We start from the raw sequence: 16,851 nt of genomic DNA on the forward strand, positions 1-16,851 counted from the left end.
TGGAACATTGCATTCTACCCCAGCAACATTTCTGGGAACCTCAGATAATGCTCTTAGGATGGCCCTCTAGAACGGTAACCTGTAAGGGTAAACGTCAGTGTGTCTTCTATGCCTGAGCTACAGATGTGAACCTTTCCTTTTGGATTGCTGCGAGAATTTCATGAGCAATAGCCAGCTAGAGGGCCTAGTAATGTGTCGTGATCATGTGTTTCCCTGAGTTATTTTAAACAAGAGTGTGTATGTGCTATCCTCTTGGCAAAAGCAGAGGGTTTGGAGGTAGGATAAATGAGGTAGGTCGAAGAGTAATTGCCAGAAATGGGGCTGTGGCTACAGAGGAGCTAAGTGGGAGAGCAATATTTGACGGTCCATTGTCGCTGTGCCTACTGATCTGCGAGGGGAGAGGAGGAGGACAAAGGAGACCAGGGTTGGACACTGATCATGAAAGAAGTGTGAGTGAGCCAGGGAGCGCTCTCGAAGCGCGAGGGCGGGAGGCGTCTACCCCGGGTCCCTGGCGCTGAAAAAGGGGCGCGAGGAGGCGGTGCGGGCCCCGCCCCCTCCCCGGGCGGGCGCGGGCGCGGGCGCGAGACGCTGTGCGGCGGCAGCAGCGGGCGCGAGCGGCAGCTGTTAGGCCACCTAGGTCCAAGCTGCACTTGCCGCCTCGTTGAGGACGAGGAGGCGGCAGGAGCAGTGACGGTGTCGCCGAAGAGCCGGACTGCCGGCACGCAGAGCTGACCGGCCTGGTCAGCTCTCCCATTGTGGCCCTCTCCCGCCTCTCTCCCATTGTGTTGGGTAAGGTGCCGGTGCGGGGGCAGCGAGAGTGGCTTAGCGGCCGGAGGACGCGGGAGGTCAGAAGGTGGGAGGCCCGGGGGCAGAGGAAGAGAAGGAGGTCTGGGTGAGCCCCCGGGGGCAGTTGCACCTTGGGAAAGGGGCCTAGGCGCCGCGGGGTCGGAGTTGGGGGGTGGGTAGGTGACGGTGGAGGGGGGCGTTGCTGAGTAATCAAGAGCAGCTGCCAAAGCCCGGCAGAGAGGCGCAGGGCTCTGTGGGGAGCGGGTGTGGCTCAGTGCGCATGCGTCACAACCGCTGGTTCTCAGAGCTGGGGGCGAGGTGAGACAACCTGGGTCCGAGGTAGTTGGAACTATGCGTGACATATCACTTTCTGGGTCCCCGATGCTAACAGTACCCCTATCATGGAGATGCCAGCATTCCCAGCCTCCTAAGGAAGCTTCTTTTCCCTGTACCCTGCTCACTTAATGTCACTCAAACCTTACCTATTCGTCTCCAGGAGGTCTACTCAGGGAGTGGCCTGTGGACAGTGCCAAATTGCTATCTAGTGTGCCTTCGGGCTCATAGCCCCAGAGCTGTCGTTGTGAGGAGTGAAAGGTTGGAGGTGAAATTCCACATTGGACCCTTCTAGTTGCATGTAGGATATAAATATGGGCATAAATGTAGGAATATGCATGACAGCTGTGGCATGACAGCTGTGGCATTTGCACTCAGAGTATGGATGTAGCTGATAACTTGTTAGCTCTACAAAATGAATCCAGTGCGTCAGAGGGCTTCCCTGCTATGGAACCCTCCCCCATCCCCAGCCCCACGCATCAGGTTGTATTGGAAACAATCTACACCATTTAAGGTAGAGGGTCTCAAAATCCAATCGTTTCTTATTTGTATTGTTTTTACGTAGATTAAAGAAAGCCCCACTCAGTTCTCCAGTGCAGTATTTCCAAATATTGTTCCAGGAATCAACAGCGAGTTGAAGAGCCTCAACCGATGTGTTACCATAAGATGGGCTTTCCCCACAGCTCTAACTATGGCTCCTCGCCTGTGCAGATTGCCACCAGGGCCACTCTCACGCACTGCCTAGCCCTCCCCTGTTTCTCTTCCCCCACCCTTAGCCCTGCAGTACACATCCCTCTCAAAACTTGCTCCCAAACAATCTGCACTATGGATTTGAGCATCATTCTACCCATGGCAACCGAACTGGTGTTGCCAGTTTGCTTTTCTTTCTCTTCATTATCACACTAAAGTGTACTATTTTCGAAGGTTCAACCTCCTTCTTATCATTGTACTGCCTCCTCCCTCACCTCCATCCCCACCCCCAAGCATCCCCAACTAAATACAGTAATTTTAATAAGCCTGTGTGGGTGCAGACACAGCAAATTCAGAAAGTTTCAAGTGTGTTGAAGAACAAAGAAAGCTAGGGAGTATCAGTCATATCAGTTTCTAATTCATCTTACTGTCCAAGACGTAGACCCTAATTGGGGAAAAAAGTGAATAAACTATCCTTAGAGAATGATTGTTACTCTGTTTTGGGGAGTGGGGTAGGAAAGGGGAATGGCATCTCTGGGATATTTGAATCATTTAAAGCCAGATCTTTCTCTGAATAGGATCAAAATTAGAATAAACATTTTAGTCCAAATCATAACCTGATATGGGATCCTTAAAGGATGCATAAGGGAGTTGACTTTCCTATTAAATGTACTTAAGTTTATCAAAGAATTCCTTTGCCTACTTAATGCTATCTTCTTTTAGGTTTTGATTTAAATTTGGCATATTTTGGGGGACAAAAAAATTGTCTGGTTTGCTTTTGTACTGTGCTAGTTCTTTTTAATTTAAGTATGTACTAAAGGATATCACACTCAAATGAGGATGATGATGATGATGCTGATGGGGATGCCAGCAGCCACTGTAAACATAATGTGGAGATAATTATTCTGCTCTTGTTTTTGGTGGGAGTGGAAAAGTTTATATATTTATTTTTTAAATGTGAAGGGAGATGAAGGGAAACTGGAGCATTTCCACTGGCTTTCAACAGGTGGAATTCCTGTTAAGTCCCATCTAGAAAGTGATCCAAATAAGTCCATAACTTCTGCTCTTTAGTCACCTTGTAAATAATAATATTTGGATATCTTACAGAACTGTGGATCTGTTGTACCTGTGCATCAATTCAGAGGCATTAGTTCTGGGTACTACCTAATTAATAAACAAATATTTATTGATTATCCATATGGAGGACTCTGGTGCTGCATGAAGGGGCTTCAAAGACACATACAAACAAGGGCCTTATGATCCAGGAATTTAGAATTTGGTTGTGCAGGAAAAAAATATTTTGTTAACAAAATAAGACAGTATAATGATACTATTTCAACTGTAAACTATGAGATCTGAAGCTTATATGTGAATTTATAAACTCCTTGAGGGTAAGACCTTGCCTTAAACATGTATGATTTCCAACAAGGTCTACATTCAGTGGGTGCTCAAGCGATGAAGCTTTGCAAAGTAGATTAGGTAGGGAGAAACTAGAGGCAGGGAGAGAAGAGCCAGGAAGCTTTCACAGTAGATTAGATACAAGGAGATGTGGACCAAAATGAGGATGGTAGCAGAAGACTGGAAAAGGATATTGCAAAGAAAAATCATCAGGATTTAGTGACTGAAAGCAAGGAGACAAGCCTAACTGTATTCATTTTTACCTCCAGCAAATAAATGGGAGTTGGAGACAGCAGAGGAAAGTGTAGGGTCACCTTAGTAAGGACACAGCACACAATAGGCACTCAACTGTTTTCTCAAGCATCAATTGCAGGATTGGACAAGAAGACCCTTAAGGTCCCTCCAATGCTGAGATTCTGTAGTATATGCAAATGCTCAAAACTGTTGGGGAACAAGGCATTCTCAGATATGGAAGAAAGAGAAAAGGAAGAATTGTTATCCTCCCACTGGCAGGTGCTTTCTGAGAAAGGTTAATATTGAGTCACAAGGCCCCCACCAGTGAATGAAAGGAGATGGAGAGCGAGAGGAACAAAAATCCCAAACTAAAAATTTCAATAAGTGCTTACAAATCTTTGCAAACTTCATAAGTTGTTTCCTCCCAAATCCTATGAGTTAAGTAGGGCAGGCATTACCAGCTCTATTTTTATATAGGAATAAACACAGCAAGATTAAGGGACCTGTCCAAGTTCATAAAATCAATGAATGGGAAAGCAGTGATGAAGACTGTCCTGATTGCTGCCAGCCCAGTGCACTTGACACTGAACTGCATTGTTCTTCCCTGGTATAGACCCTATGCACCCAGAAGTTATGTGTGCACATGACCAAATAGGGGATGCACGAGCAACAGCAGCAATATCTCAGATAGTTATTAATACTTCATTATTCCTGGAGCCGAGTATTTGGTTTCCATATTTACTCAGTTCTTGACCCTTCATTTGCATTTATCCGCAGCAGCTGGGAAAGTAGAGTTAGCCATTTAATAATATGGACACCTGTTTGCTAGGAACTTAAGGAAGTTCACTTGGCATGGGCACGTAATACTGTCAATATTGTGCCCAAGTTTGTACTTCCTTCAAGTGAGAGTTCAAGAGTTCTGCTCTGTAAAATTATCCTACAGACCAATATAAAAAAGAAGTGTGCTAACACTTGGTTCATCTCCATTTAAAGAAATGTTTGGTACTTGAGCTAGTTCCAAAGACAGCAATTTGAGAGCAGAAGAAAAAACAGGACAAAAATCAGGAATTGTAGGAAACTTGAGAATTTTTTTAGAATAGATATAGACCAAGAAGGAGGATAAAACCTATCAGTTTAGAAGACATTATTTAAATTCATAATTACTGATTTAGATCTCTAATGAATCCCTTATTATATGCTTTTTCTACATTTGAAAAAAATAACATGAGATTGTTAAGCAGCAGAGATTTCTTAAAAGCTTCTTTATTCCTCAGTAAGAAAGAACACTCAGCAAATCTAGGAACTGTTTTTTTCTTTTTAGACCAGTACTCTTGATGCTGCTGAAATAAGACACTTGCCATAATTAACTATAATTATAAATGAAGTCGTGTTTGAATTTAATAAATCCAGTTAAATGCTAAAACCTGTGTTCTAGACAGATGACTGAAATTAATGAGTAAAATAATTAGCCAAGATTATATATTGTAAACAAGGAGTCCCCAAACATATTTTTTCTTCTCTGATCTTGTGGAATCAGTTGCAGAGACACCCTCAAGGCTGAGTGCATTAATAACTTTCTTAGAGATGGGAACATTGGTAGGTAGAAAGGTAAGGAGTTTCATCTCTGACTTAGAATTTCAACATATCTTAGACTCCTCTGTGCTTTCTCTTTCCTGAATATCATCTATTGTGAATATCATCTACTTTCTTTGATTTACTTTTACTTTGAATGGAAAGCTCAATAGAGAGACTATAAAACTTTAAAAAATCATATAAAGTACACTCAAGTTAGGACAAGTTAAAGTCCATGCAATAAAATTATTTTGTCCATGTTAGGTATTTGTAGTATTTGAACTCGCAAGTATATTTGTGAAAAGCATCCTCTGTAGGTAAGTTGAGGTTGGTCTGGTTTTTTTTTTCCTGACTTGAGTATATTTATATATAGATAGCCTTAACTTTATTTTAAATAAATTTTTATAAATAATATTTCCCAATCTGTTTTTTAGAACCCTAAAAAGAAAGAATATAGCAACAGCAAGAAAAAGACTAAGATTGTGACAAAGACCCAACTGGGTAGGTTTACATTTTATTCTCAACTAGGTAGGTATATATGTTATATGTTTTTATTTGATCATTGTTGATTTCCCACAATGGACCTCGTTTGAAAGAACCTAACAAAATCTAGTACAAGGTAGTTGTTCAGTAAACATTTGATCTTTTTATTTTAAGATGCATTCTAGGTATTTCATGTATAGAATGTGGAGGTAACAAGAAGGATACTGTATAATTATTAGCTCTTTAGAGTTTACAGTATGTTTTCATTGGTGTTATTATGGAATTAGAACCTAAATCCAGAAATTAATAAGCTATTCAAGATTTTCTTCTTCAATGATAGCTGTTATAATGATACCAATCAACAGTCATCAACTTGAGTGCCATTGTTCCATGAAGGAAAGATTATGGAAGATCTTTTACTTGTGAGGGTATCCATATCAATTCAAGTATAATGGGGCAAATGCCTGAAGAAACCTGATCTTTTTCTCTTTTCCAAGTTCTGGGGTCCAATGTAACCCTAACCAAACTTCTACTAACAGAATCAAGATTCCAGCTTACACAGCTTTCTCTCCTCAACGGTTCTTGGCTCCATCAGGAACAGACTTCAAACCCCTCTAATCAATTTCATACTCTTTGCCTCTTGTTTGGAACTGTCCAAACCAGAAGCTAATACGTTACACATTTGAGTAGCATTCCTGTTCTAGGCTTTCTCCCCTAGAATAGGGTCAGAACTGAACCAGATTACAGCACCATCTGCTAGTCCATTTATGCATGGCATTCAGCCATTTTCCTGGCACAGGCAAGATACTTCAGAAAAACAAGACATATTTTCTCCCTTATGGAAAAAGAGTTTTATTCCTTCTGCTGTACTATATCATTTAATGAGCATGAATTAAGAGAAGTTAAGTAATAAGGCCTTGTAATTCAGAGAAATTTACTATGAAGTTGATTTCAGTTTCAGGTTTAACTGTTTTCCCTTCTACTTTTTCTTTTATTTTCAGGTCCTCTTGGTTATAAACTCTTCTCCATCTGGTGCTACAACAATGAGTGGGAAATCCCTGCTCTTAAAGGTCATTCTCTTGGGTGATGGTGGAGTTGGGAAAAGCTCGCTCATGAACCGTTATGTAACCAATAAATTTGACTCCCAGGCTTTTCACACCATAGGGGTAGAGTTCTTAAATCGAGATCTGGAGGTAGATGGACGTTTTGTAACTCTCCAGATCTGGGACACTGCAGGGCAGGAACGCTTCAAGAGCCTTAGGACACCCTTCTACAGGGGAGCAGACTGCTGCCTCTTGACTTTCAGCGTGGATGACCGGCAGAGCTTTGAGAACCTTGGTAATTGGCAGAAAGAATTCATCTACTACGCAGATGTGAAAGACCCTGAGCACTTCCCCTTTGTAGTTCTGGGTAACAAAGTAGACAAAGAGGATAGGCAAGTGACTACTGAGGAGGCACAGGCCTGGTGCATGGAGAATGGAGATTACCCTTATCTAGAAACAAGTGCCAAAGATGATACTAATGTGACAGTAGCCTTTGAAGAAGCTGTCAGGCAGGTGTTAGCTGTAGAGGAACAGCTGGAGCATTGCATGTTAGGTCACACTATTGACTTGAACAGTGGTTCCAAAGCAGGATCTTCATGCTGTTAAAAGTGGGAAGCCTTTTAAAAGTGTGCCCCAACTGGTCAGTCAGTAGTGTAAGAGTAACTGTGCCCCTCTAAGACTGCACACACATACAAAAGGGTAAGAGATAAGGTTATGATTGTCAATCAGAGCCTTTCAAATTGAAGTTGTAGAGCAATTAAAAAAAAAAGCTTTATCAAGCCAAGTGTATTTTGCGTGATTTCTGCTATTTCCTTCTTGTGTGTTTCAGGACATTTCAGAAAGCTTTAGTTCTGAAAGATTTAGATATTTTTCAAATCACAGTTTAAACTTAGAACCCAGCCGCATGAAGGAGTTAAAGAGCTACAGCTATCCCTTAAAGCATTCCATTAATCAACTAACAAATGTCACCATCAACTCTTGCCAAGCAGTTTCTGACATGTCTGCCAAAGGGGAAAAAAATAAGACTCTGAGTCGTATTACATTAATGATTATTATGCAAACTAGGATGTCCTTATCTTGAATTATAAAGAGGTTGTAATGATTAGGAATGCAAAAGTATAATGACGTACACTGCCTTGTTTAAATCCTTATGTATGGTTTGCTCCCATCTGAGCTTTTCACAAAATACCATCTCAATAAGAGATACACTAATGACAATGGAGATTTATTATACTCTTTGTGTTTGAAGTAACAGGGTCCTAGTGAATGGATTATGTTTAAATATGCCAACCACCCTTGCAAATAAAAGGTTGGTCTGCTTTCACTTCATAAGTCTACTTTTGCTGCACAGGGATGTTGCTTCTCTGACAACCTCTTATCAATTTAGCAATGCTGCTTAGTATATGGCTTTGGATGCAGTGCACTCTGCTCATAATTTTGATGGTCCTTTGGTCCACCATACTGTGCTCTCAGAGAAGCCTTCAGAACAGGTTGGAGGATACTGGGCTTTTCTCCTAAGGTTCCATAACTCGAATATTTATTGTAGAAGAAGGAACTGATTTCTTGTATGCACTGTATGTTGAGCTGGCCAAACTAGGACGTTGAAAGTAACAAGAGAACATACTCTAACCCAGCATTAGAATGAATTTAAGAGAGTTGTCCAACAATAGAATGGACTGCCTTAATAGTGAACCCCCTTCTAGGGAAAATATTCAAGATGCTGGATGACCATCTGTTAAAATATCATAAAAATAATTTCTGTACTGGCTAGATGTTTGGTTTAAGGTCCCTTCCAGTTCTGAGTTCTAGGAATCTGCGAGCTACAAACTACGTTTCAGTGCCATGCTTTAGTTAGATATATCTTAAGGCAACAGCTAAGACTATGGAAAGGGACTTTAAAATTTCTCAAACTACTCTGGGATCAGCATTTAACAGCAACTACATAGCTCTTTCTTTTGCTTTTGCACTATGGCAGGAAAAGTTCTTGAGCTCTGAGTAATCATTATGTGCCCAGTATAAACATCCTGAAGATACCATATTAAAATACAAAAACAGTTTGTCAAATTTTGATTACCATGACTGCCAGCTATATACTATATTATTAATATGCCGCTAGTTCTTGTCAGTTGATATATTTGTCCTGCATAGATTTTAATCTATACTTTTACAACATCTATGATAAAAACAGTGACCCAAGGTAGTGAGAGACAGTTAGAAATGACCCCAAAAGAGACCTAGGTTGGGAAGGGGACAGGAGCTTTCACAGGAATATAGCCTAGAACTCTCCATTGTAGCCACATATGGAATCAGCCTTACATGTGGGACCTTATGTGCTTTAAGAGCTCTGGGACTTTTTGGCCACATTGATAAGTGGAAGATGATATTTTAACCCAGTAATGCTCAATATTTCCAATTTAAATATAGTCCAGACCCCATTGTCCAACTAATTTTGATGCCAGAAGTCAAAGCCAGAACTGGGACCCCATAGCTCTTAAGTATTGGTCTCTATCCTGCCTATGCCTATAGCCAGCCACACTGGTTTCCAAGTTCTATGATCATTTTGCTACAATCATGTTAGGGTGAAAATATGTATGTCGGAACTATTAAATGCTAATTGTTTTTAAGTGCATGAGACCTGGGGCCTTCTCTTTCTACTTGCACTCTGCTTATAATAGTTTCTATTTGTAGATCTCAGGCCTTCATAAAGACCTCCATCCACTCACAAAAGTACTTGTCACTATTAGAATGGCATGTGATCATTTAAGTAAAGAAATTACTTAGGTATCCCATTCATAGGCCTCCTGTCCATACAAGACAAGTGTTAGGTCATTTGAAGCCCCTTTCCTCTTAGCCATACCAATTTTTTTTTCTGCCATATCACTACACAATATCTTAATGAAAGCACTTAAGTGACAAAAAATAGTGGCATTTTGGTGAGTAATACTCAGTGGGTTGTGGACATATAGTTTGGGTAAGATAAAAAAAAACCACCAAAGGCTGAAATCTGTGAGTACAAGAAACTGTGCATATAGGCTTAGAAATTGTGTACTCTAGAATGTGCAGTGCAATATTTTCAGTAGGTGTTTTTTTTTTAATGAACACTAGATTTTTTTGGAACAAGATATTTCTAATTGGAACTATATTGTTTTTCAATGGTCCATTAAAACATCATACAGAATATCTATTTAATTTATTTACATGTGTTGGGCTAACATTCAGGGGGCCTCAGATTCCATATGTCTTCAGTGGATTGATGAATTTCAGGTTAATTTGTGCCTGCCTCAGCCATCTCTACTTTACCCTGAGGTATTCCACAATCCTCTTGTTGCAGGTGCTGCTAAAAACTCAAAATTGTGTATCAGATATTTTGTTTCAACTGTAAAAATATCATCTGTGTTAAAGTGAATAAAAAGTGCATTTTGAATAACCAGTATACAATGTTTGTGCTTCTTTTCTCCCTTTCCCTTTTTGAGCAACTGGTGGGTGTGACAGAGAGTATTTATCAATCAAGTCACTCTTTCAGGCTGCCCTACATGTGGTTCTGGATCATTTTTTCACATGGTACTCCAAGCAGCCACTACCTACTGATCAGACAGATACCGTTCTACTGATTGGGAAACAAACTCAAAAGATTAAGGTGGGGAAGTTCCCTTTATTTTATGCCATTTTTTAAATACATGAAGAGTATTGGGACTAGAACTTGGATCTTGACTCTCCACTTTATTTCTTCATTGTAATTTAAAATTAGACCATCACAAAATATAAACAGAATATACATATTCCCTTTATTTTCTTGACTGGAATACTGTCCAGATCTTAGGAAAACATGAGCAAAACAAATCAGAAAGCAAAGGATAATTTTGTTAAATATTCTTTTCTGTTGCTTTTCACATATTGGACTTTAAAGAGACTTGGATTAGCATCGAACGGCTTGAATATACAGTACATAGTGGTGACTTTTAAATTACAGACACAAGTCTCTCCACAGCACATGATTACATTACAGTGATTCCATCTGTCACAGATTTAGCCCTCTTCTCCCCTCCCTCTATTTTTGCCTATTGGAACTTCGGGCAGTCGAAATCACAGCGGGTAAAAAACAGATTTTTTTTTACCACATGTACTGTTTCCATTGCTAAGGATAATCATTTAACAAGTTATCAGATCAACCTCAACTACAGCACCTGAAATCCTTTTGATTAGGCTATAATGATGTAACTTTTAAGCAAAAAGGTCATAGGTTTATAAGCTCTTAAAAAGGATTTGCTCAGGGCTTCCCTGGTGGCGCAGTGGTTGAGAGTCCACCTGCCGATGCAGGGGACATGGGTTCGTGCCCTGGTCCAGGAAGATCCCACATGCCGCAGAGCGGCTAGGCCCATAAGCCATGGCCGCTGAGCCAGCATGTCTGGAGCCTGTGCTCCGCAACGAGAGAGGCCACGACAGTGAGAGGCCCACATAACGCAAAAAAAAAAAAAAAAAGGATTTGCTCAGCCAAAACTGATACTTTAAAAGCAGAAAACTAACTTTCTGTCTTTGCAGGTTTTCTACCTGATTCATAGCCCAGTAGGAAATCTCTTTCTCTTTATGTCTCAAGAAATAGTATAGTGGGAGGCGGGGGCGGGATTGAATGAAGACAGTCAAAAAGTTCAAACTTCCAGTTATAAGATAAATAAGTCATAGGGATGTAATGTATAGCATGATAAATATAATTAACTCTAATGTATGTTATATATGAAAGCTGTAAAGAGAGCAAATCCTAAGAATGAGAGAGAGAGAAAAGAAAGAAGAAGAAGGAAAGAAAGAAAGAAAGAAGGAAAGAAAGAGAGAAAGAAAGGAAGGAAGGAAAAGAAATAGTATAGATTCTCATATTTTGGAAATAGTTTGGCTATGGTTCTTCCCGGAAGTGGAAGGTGTGGAATAGATGGTTTCTCCTCAATTCTATAATTAAATTTTTGAAACACACTGGAAAAGTGAAGCACCAATCTGAGTAATTTCAGTCTGGGAGTGGCATCTCTACTTTCATTTGAATTACCTGTAGTAGTTCTAAGTGCAATATATATCTTTTTTTACCTCAGTGATCCAGATAATCATTTCACTTTTTTACCCCCTTGCTATGGAGATGTAGGATTCATTACCGCAGAGTGCTTTTCTTACACTTGATTTTAGGGCAGATAAACTGATACATTTTTTGATAAAATATTCATATATGTGTATGTTTTTTTCCAAACTGGTCTCTTTTTCCCCCCAGCTTTATTGAAGTATAATTGACAAATAAAAATTGTATATATTTAAGGTGTTCAACTTGATGATTTGATACATGTGTACACTGTGAAATAATCACCACAATCAAGCTAATTAATATATCCATCACCATTCAGAGTTACCTTTTTTTTTGCTGTCTTTTTAATTTCCTCAGGTTAAAATCACCAATAAAGCCCCCATTCTTTACTCTTTTCTCTTTAGGAGAAGGAAAGGATAATGATAGAAACTAGGCATAAAGAATGAAAGTAAAGTTATTAAATTATTAAATGTCCCCTTATTGGTATGTTTGCAAAAACTGGTAAGCAAAGATCTGGCTTTTATTTTGCTGATGGAGGTGGTGATGTTTGTGTGAGGATTGGTGTGGGCTTTTTTTTTTAAAGGGGGTGAAGGTTTATTTAGTGCTTTCCCAGCTAGAATAAGCATCTTCGAGGCTCAAGATATAAAGGAATTATCACCTTTAGTCATATAGGAACTGTTGCAGTGATCTGTGTGTCTTCATAAATCACTTTGTCTTCTCCAAGGCAACACAGAGAATTTTGGTTCAGCCATATTTAAGTGCATTTTTAAATGGTGGGTTCTGTGAGTACAAGTAAGTGTATTTTTGAGCAATCTGTGAATTCCTTTCATGCTTTATGAATTATGGGTAAATGTGTAATGAGTCTTACCATAGCACTCCTGAATTTTAGCCAGACATGCCAAGCTGTGCTTCTTCTACTTAATTGATTGATGAAAAGGAATTCAGAAACGTTGCCTTGATGAAAGAAATGCTACCTGTATTGATTAGAGTTAAAATACAAATCATGCCTTCCTGTGGTGCATTCGTGAGGAAGCAAGAGACAGGCTCATCTCTTCTCTTTTCTCTTTCATTGTTCTTGGCTGCTGTAGAAACAGCCAAGGGTGTGTCCTGTAATATATTGTTCAATATAGAGTCTAATGAACAAGTGTTGGTATAACCTTTGAATTGTCTCTTTTTCCATTTCTTCCCAACAGGAAAACAGTGTCACCAGTAAACACTTTAAAACTTTGTCTTTATTTTTTTCTGATTACAAAAGTTATTCACACCTATGGTAAAAAAAAAAAACAGAAAGAACAAAAGAAACAGAAAAACAAGACAAAGAAAATAAAAGTTTTCTGTAATCCTATTATCCTGAGGTAACCAGATTTTTTAAATATTACTTTTTAGTGTGGTTATGTGTGTGTTTTAATATATTTATGTAATAAAGAAAATTGATGTCATATTGCACATACTTACTGTAATCTTTTTCACTTAACATACATGACACTTTTCTCTAAGTCATTATATATTCTTCTACGGATTATATTTAATGCTTGCAAAATAGTCTATTGAAGGATTTACCATAATATATGTAATCAGGGACTTCCCTGGTGGTACAGTGGTTAAGAATTTGCCTGCCAATGCAGGGGACACAGGTTCGATCCCTAGTCCGGGAAGATCCCACATGCTGCAGCTAAGCTAGTGAGCCACAACTACTGGGCCTGTGCTCTAGAGCCTGCAAGCCACAACTACTGAGCCCACACACCTAGAGCCTGTGCTCTGTAACAAGAGAAGCCACAGCAATGAGAAGCCCCCACACCAAAATAAAGAGTAGCCCCCACTCACCGCAACTAGAGAAAGCCCGCGCACAGCAATGATGACCCAACACAGCCGAAAATAAATAAATTAATTAATTAAAAAAATATATATATGTAATCAAACACTTATTGCTAGACATTTAGGTAGTTTTCCAACAACAGTCTCCTTTTTATAAAATAAAGCAGCACCGCACGTCCCTAATATTTATCTTAATTCACATCTCTGTTTATTTCCTATAAGTAAAATTTCTGGGCCAAAGAGTATGAATATTTTTATGGCTTTTAATATATATTAGCAGATTGCCCTCTAGAAGAAAGTTGTCCCAAGTTACATCAATGAGAGCTGAATAAGAGAAGGCCTATTTCTCTAAACACTCAATCTCTCATGGAATATTATCATCACAAACCACATTTGCCTAACTTGATGAATGAAAAATAATCTCATGTTTTGATTTGCATTTCTTTCGTTCTTTGATAGTAAATAGTTGTTCATGTATTTATTTATTGACTATTTTTATTTTTTCTTGAGCAAATAGCCCATTCTAGTCCTGAGCCCATTTGGGGTGAGGAACATTCATTTTTGTTTCTTATTGATTTCTAGAAACTCTTTTTTTATATAAATATTCTGGGCATTAACCTTTCATCTTATCTGTATTGCTGGTTTTCTGCAGTCCTCTCCCATATCTCTTCCCATTTAATTTTATGATATTTTTAAAACCACTGACAGACTATTGAAAGGGTTGTGTTCTAATAAAATAGAAAACCAGGATGGTGGGGGAGAGAGAAATGCCTACTTGATCTGTCCTTTTTTCCTGACCACATTTGAGACTGTAGTTATTTTTGTTTAGAAAGGTTATGAGTCTAAGCTTGTGCCACCATGATAAAAAAAATGATAGAAAGCAAAATATTCATTCACTCTTCTTTATCTGCATGACGTCAAATGGCTGGTTTGATTTGGGTTTATTGGTGTTATTTTAATGAAGATTATTCTGAAATCTTACACGAATACAGAGATAGTAACAGTTCAGCTTTCACCCACAAGGGGGCAATGAAGACCAGTTAGTGTTCGGTGGTAGACTAAACACATGACTGCAGACTGTTAAGAGCTGAAGAAGAGCCTAGAAATCATCCAGCTAGTCTACCTCTCCCTTATTTTATAGACGGGAAAACTGGAATCTGGAGGGGTGAAATGACTTGCTCATGGTCGCAGAGCTGGCCCGTCAAAGAGCTGAGTCCTAAGCATTTTCCAGTCGACCATACTGTGATTTAGTTAAATTGACACACACTATAAACACATACATTTTTTTCTGATTTTTAATATTTATTTTGCCTTTTGAAGTAAGAATTACATAACATTAACCATTTTAAAGTGTACAATTCAGTATCATTTAGTATATTCCCACTGTTGTAATCACATACATTTTAATCTTCTGGGTTCAAATCCCAGTCCTGCCACTAAATAGATGTGTTACCTTAGGTTAATTGGGTAACCTTGCTGATCTTCAGTTTCTTCAGCTTGTGTAGTGAGAAAATGTCTTCTGTAACAGGTTGTTGTGAGGATTACCAGAAATAATATTCACAAGGGCATAGCAATGTTCTTGGCACAGAGTAGATGACAAATAAATTCTTTCTTTCCTTCAAGATATTAATCAGCTACTTCCCATCTAGTATTAATATATTTATTTCACATTAAGAATAAAAACAGATTCTAGAGTAGATTTTTTTCTCTTCTCATCACTATTACTGCATTATTTATACTGAATTTTAAATGTGTTCAGAGGTTAAAAATGATTTTTAAAAAACTTTACAACATAGGTACTTGTGACATGATTGGCAAAGAATTGCAGTATTTAATAGATGCAAAGACCCTCTTTAAGACAAAAAAGTTTCTTAGAGGAAGTTTGAAAGATGGAAAAAGAGTCTGGTGAGGTGTGGAAAGCATGGTAATGTGTGTGCTACTTTAGGTCAAATTTTGGAACTGACTCTAAGGTAATACGATCCAGTCCCCTTTTTATAGACAATAAAACTGAGGAATAGAGAAATTAAGCAAATTCCTGAAGGCCACACCACTAGCCAGTGACAGATCAAGCCTTAGAACTCTTATCTCCTACTTCTCACTCCAGTGCTATTTTCTGTACAGCTCACTGTCTGGGGCCAGGATAGTTTTTCATTTTTTCCCCAGCATTATTGAGACATAACTGACATATAACATTGTGTAAGTTTAAGGTATACATGATGATGATACACATATATATTGTGAAAGTTTTGCTAACAATAAAGTTAGTGAACACATTCTTCACATCATATAATTACCATTTTGTTGTTGTTGTTGTTGTTATGTCGAGAACATGAAACTCTAACCTCTTAGCAACTTTCAAGTATACGACATAGTATTGTTAAGTCTAGTCACCATGTTGTACAATAGATCCCTAGAATTTAGTCATCTGATGTAGTTTGAAAGATGCAGAAGAGATAGGGATAAGGAGGGAATGAAATTAGAGGGGCAAAGAAGGGAAAGGTGGGCAAGTTTCTAAGCAGAGCAGGATTTAGTCTTCACATAGTGTAAGAAGCCAACAGTAGCAAGCAGCTCTGGTCTGGGAGAAATTTCCTTCAGAGTCAGTCATGTCCTTACTATGCCTCCCAAGTAAATAACCCTAGGAACTACCAAGAAGGTGTGCCTCCCCACAGCATTTGCCTTATTGAACAAACAAAAGCTACTGAAAATTGGTGTTGAAATCAGAGCTGTCGGGTTTTGTTAGCATCCCAAGTCTTTAAAACTCTGACTAAAAATTACCCAAATGAAAAAAAAATTACCCAAATGACTAAAATCTAAGTGTCCCTAATATACAGAGCAAGGAAAGAGATACCTGACAGAGAGGTTCAAAAAAGTCCTGTTCTTCAGTCCCACATTTTCCCTCCTTTATTTTATGTAGGTACAATAAGAAAAAAAGGTACCGGCAATCAATTCTGAAAATTGCTGTTAATTATGTACCTACCAGGTGTTAGCTTTTGTTATTAGCTATATCTCAGCCAAATGAGTTTTCTGATCTGTAGTGTTATTCTTTTTTTATATATAAATTTACTTATTTTATTTTTGGTTGAGTTGGGTCTTCGTTGCCGTGTGCAGGCTTTCTTTAGTTGTGGTGAGCAAGTGCTACTCTTCGTTGTAGTGCTAGGGCTTCTCTTGTTGCGGAGCACAGACTCTAGGCACGCGGGCTTCAGTAATTGTGGCTCACGGGCTCTAGAGTGCAGGCTCAGTAGTTGTGGCTCGTGGGCTTAGTTGCTCTGCAGCATGTGGGATCTTCCCGGACCAGGGCTCGAACCCCGACTCCTGCATTGGCAGGTGGATCCTTAACCACTGCACCACTAGGGAAGCCCCTGTAGTGTTATTCTTTAGTTTGTCATGACTCTTTGTTTTAATTAAAAAAAACTCGTAACATAATAAATTGAGCTGAAG

At 39.0% G+C, this 16,851-nt stretch overlaps 1 protein-coding gene across 2 annotated transcripts; it reads left to right on the forward strand.

Annotated features, from left to right (window-relative positions):
• The first annotated feature begins 587 nt into the window (after positions 1–587).
• RAB9B (RAB9B, member RAS oncogene family) lies at positions 588–9,963 on the forward strand. 2 transcript variants are annotated; one of them, XM_073798861.1, is made up of 3 exons: positions 588–789; positions 5,448–5,541; positions 6,498–9,963. In XM_073798861.1, the coding sequence occupies exon 3, from the start codon at positions 6,540–6,542 to the stop codon at positions 7,143–7,145; it is 606 nt and encodes a 201-aa protein (XP_073654962.1). In that variant the 5' UTR covers positions 588–789; positions 5,448–5,541; positions 6,498–6,539; the 3' UTR covers positions 7,146–9,963. The 2 variants fall into 2 exon arrangements, with proteins under 2 accessions (XP_073654962.1, XP_019804986.1); XM_019949427.3 differs by having other exon boundaries at positions 5,448–5,514.
• Positions 9,964–16,851: the final 6,888 nt, after the last annotated feature.

The sequence above is a fragment of the Tursiops truncatus genome, chromosome X (assembly GCF_011762595.2).
Source record: "Tursiops truncatus isolate mTurTru1 chromosome X, mTurTru1.mat.Y, whole genome shotgun sequence".
NCBI classification, from domain to species: Eukaryota; Metazoa; Chordata; class Mammalia; order Artiodactyla; family Delphinidae; genus Tursiops; species Tursiops truncatus.

What these genes read in the sequence shown, in the direction of transcription:
- RAB9B (XM_073798861.1), top strand. Translation starts at nt 6,540, where the DNA reads ATGAGTGGGAAATCCCTGCTCTTAAAGGTCATTCTCTTGGGTGATGGT.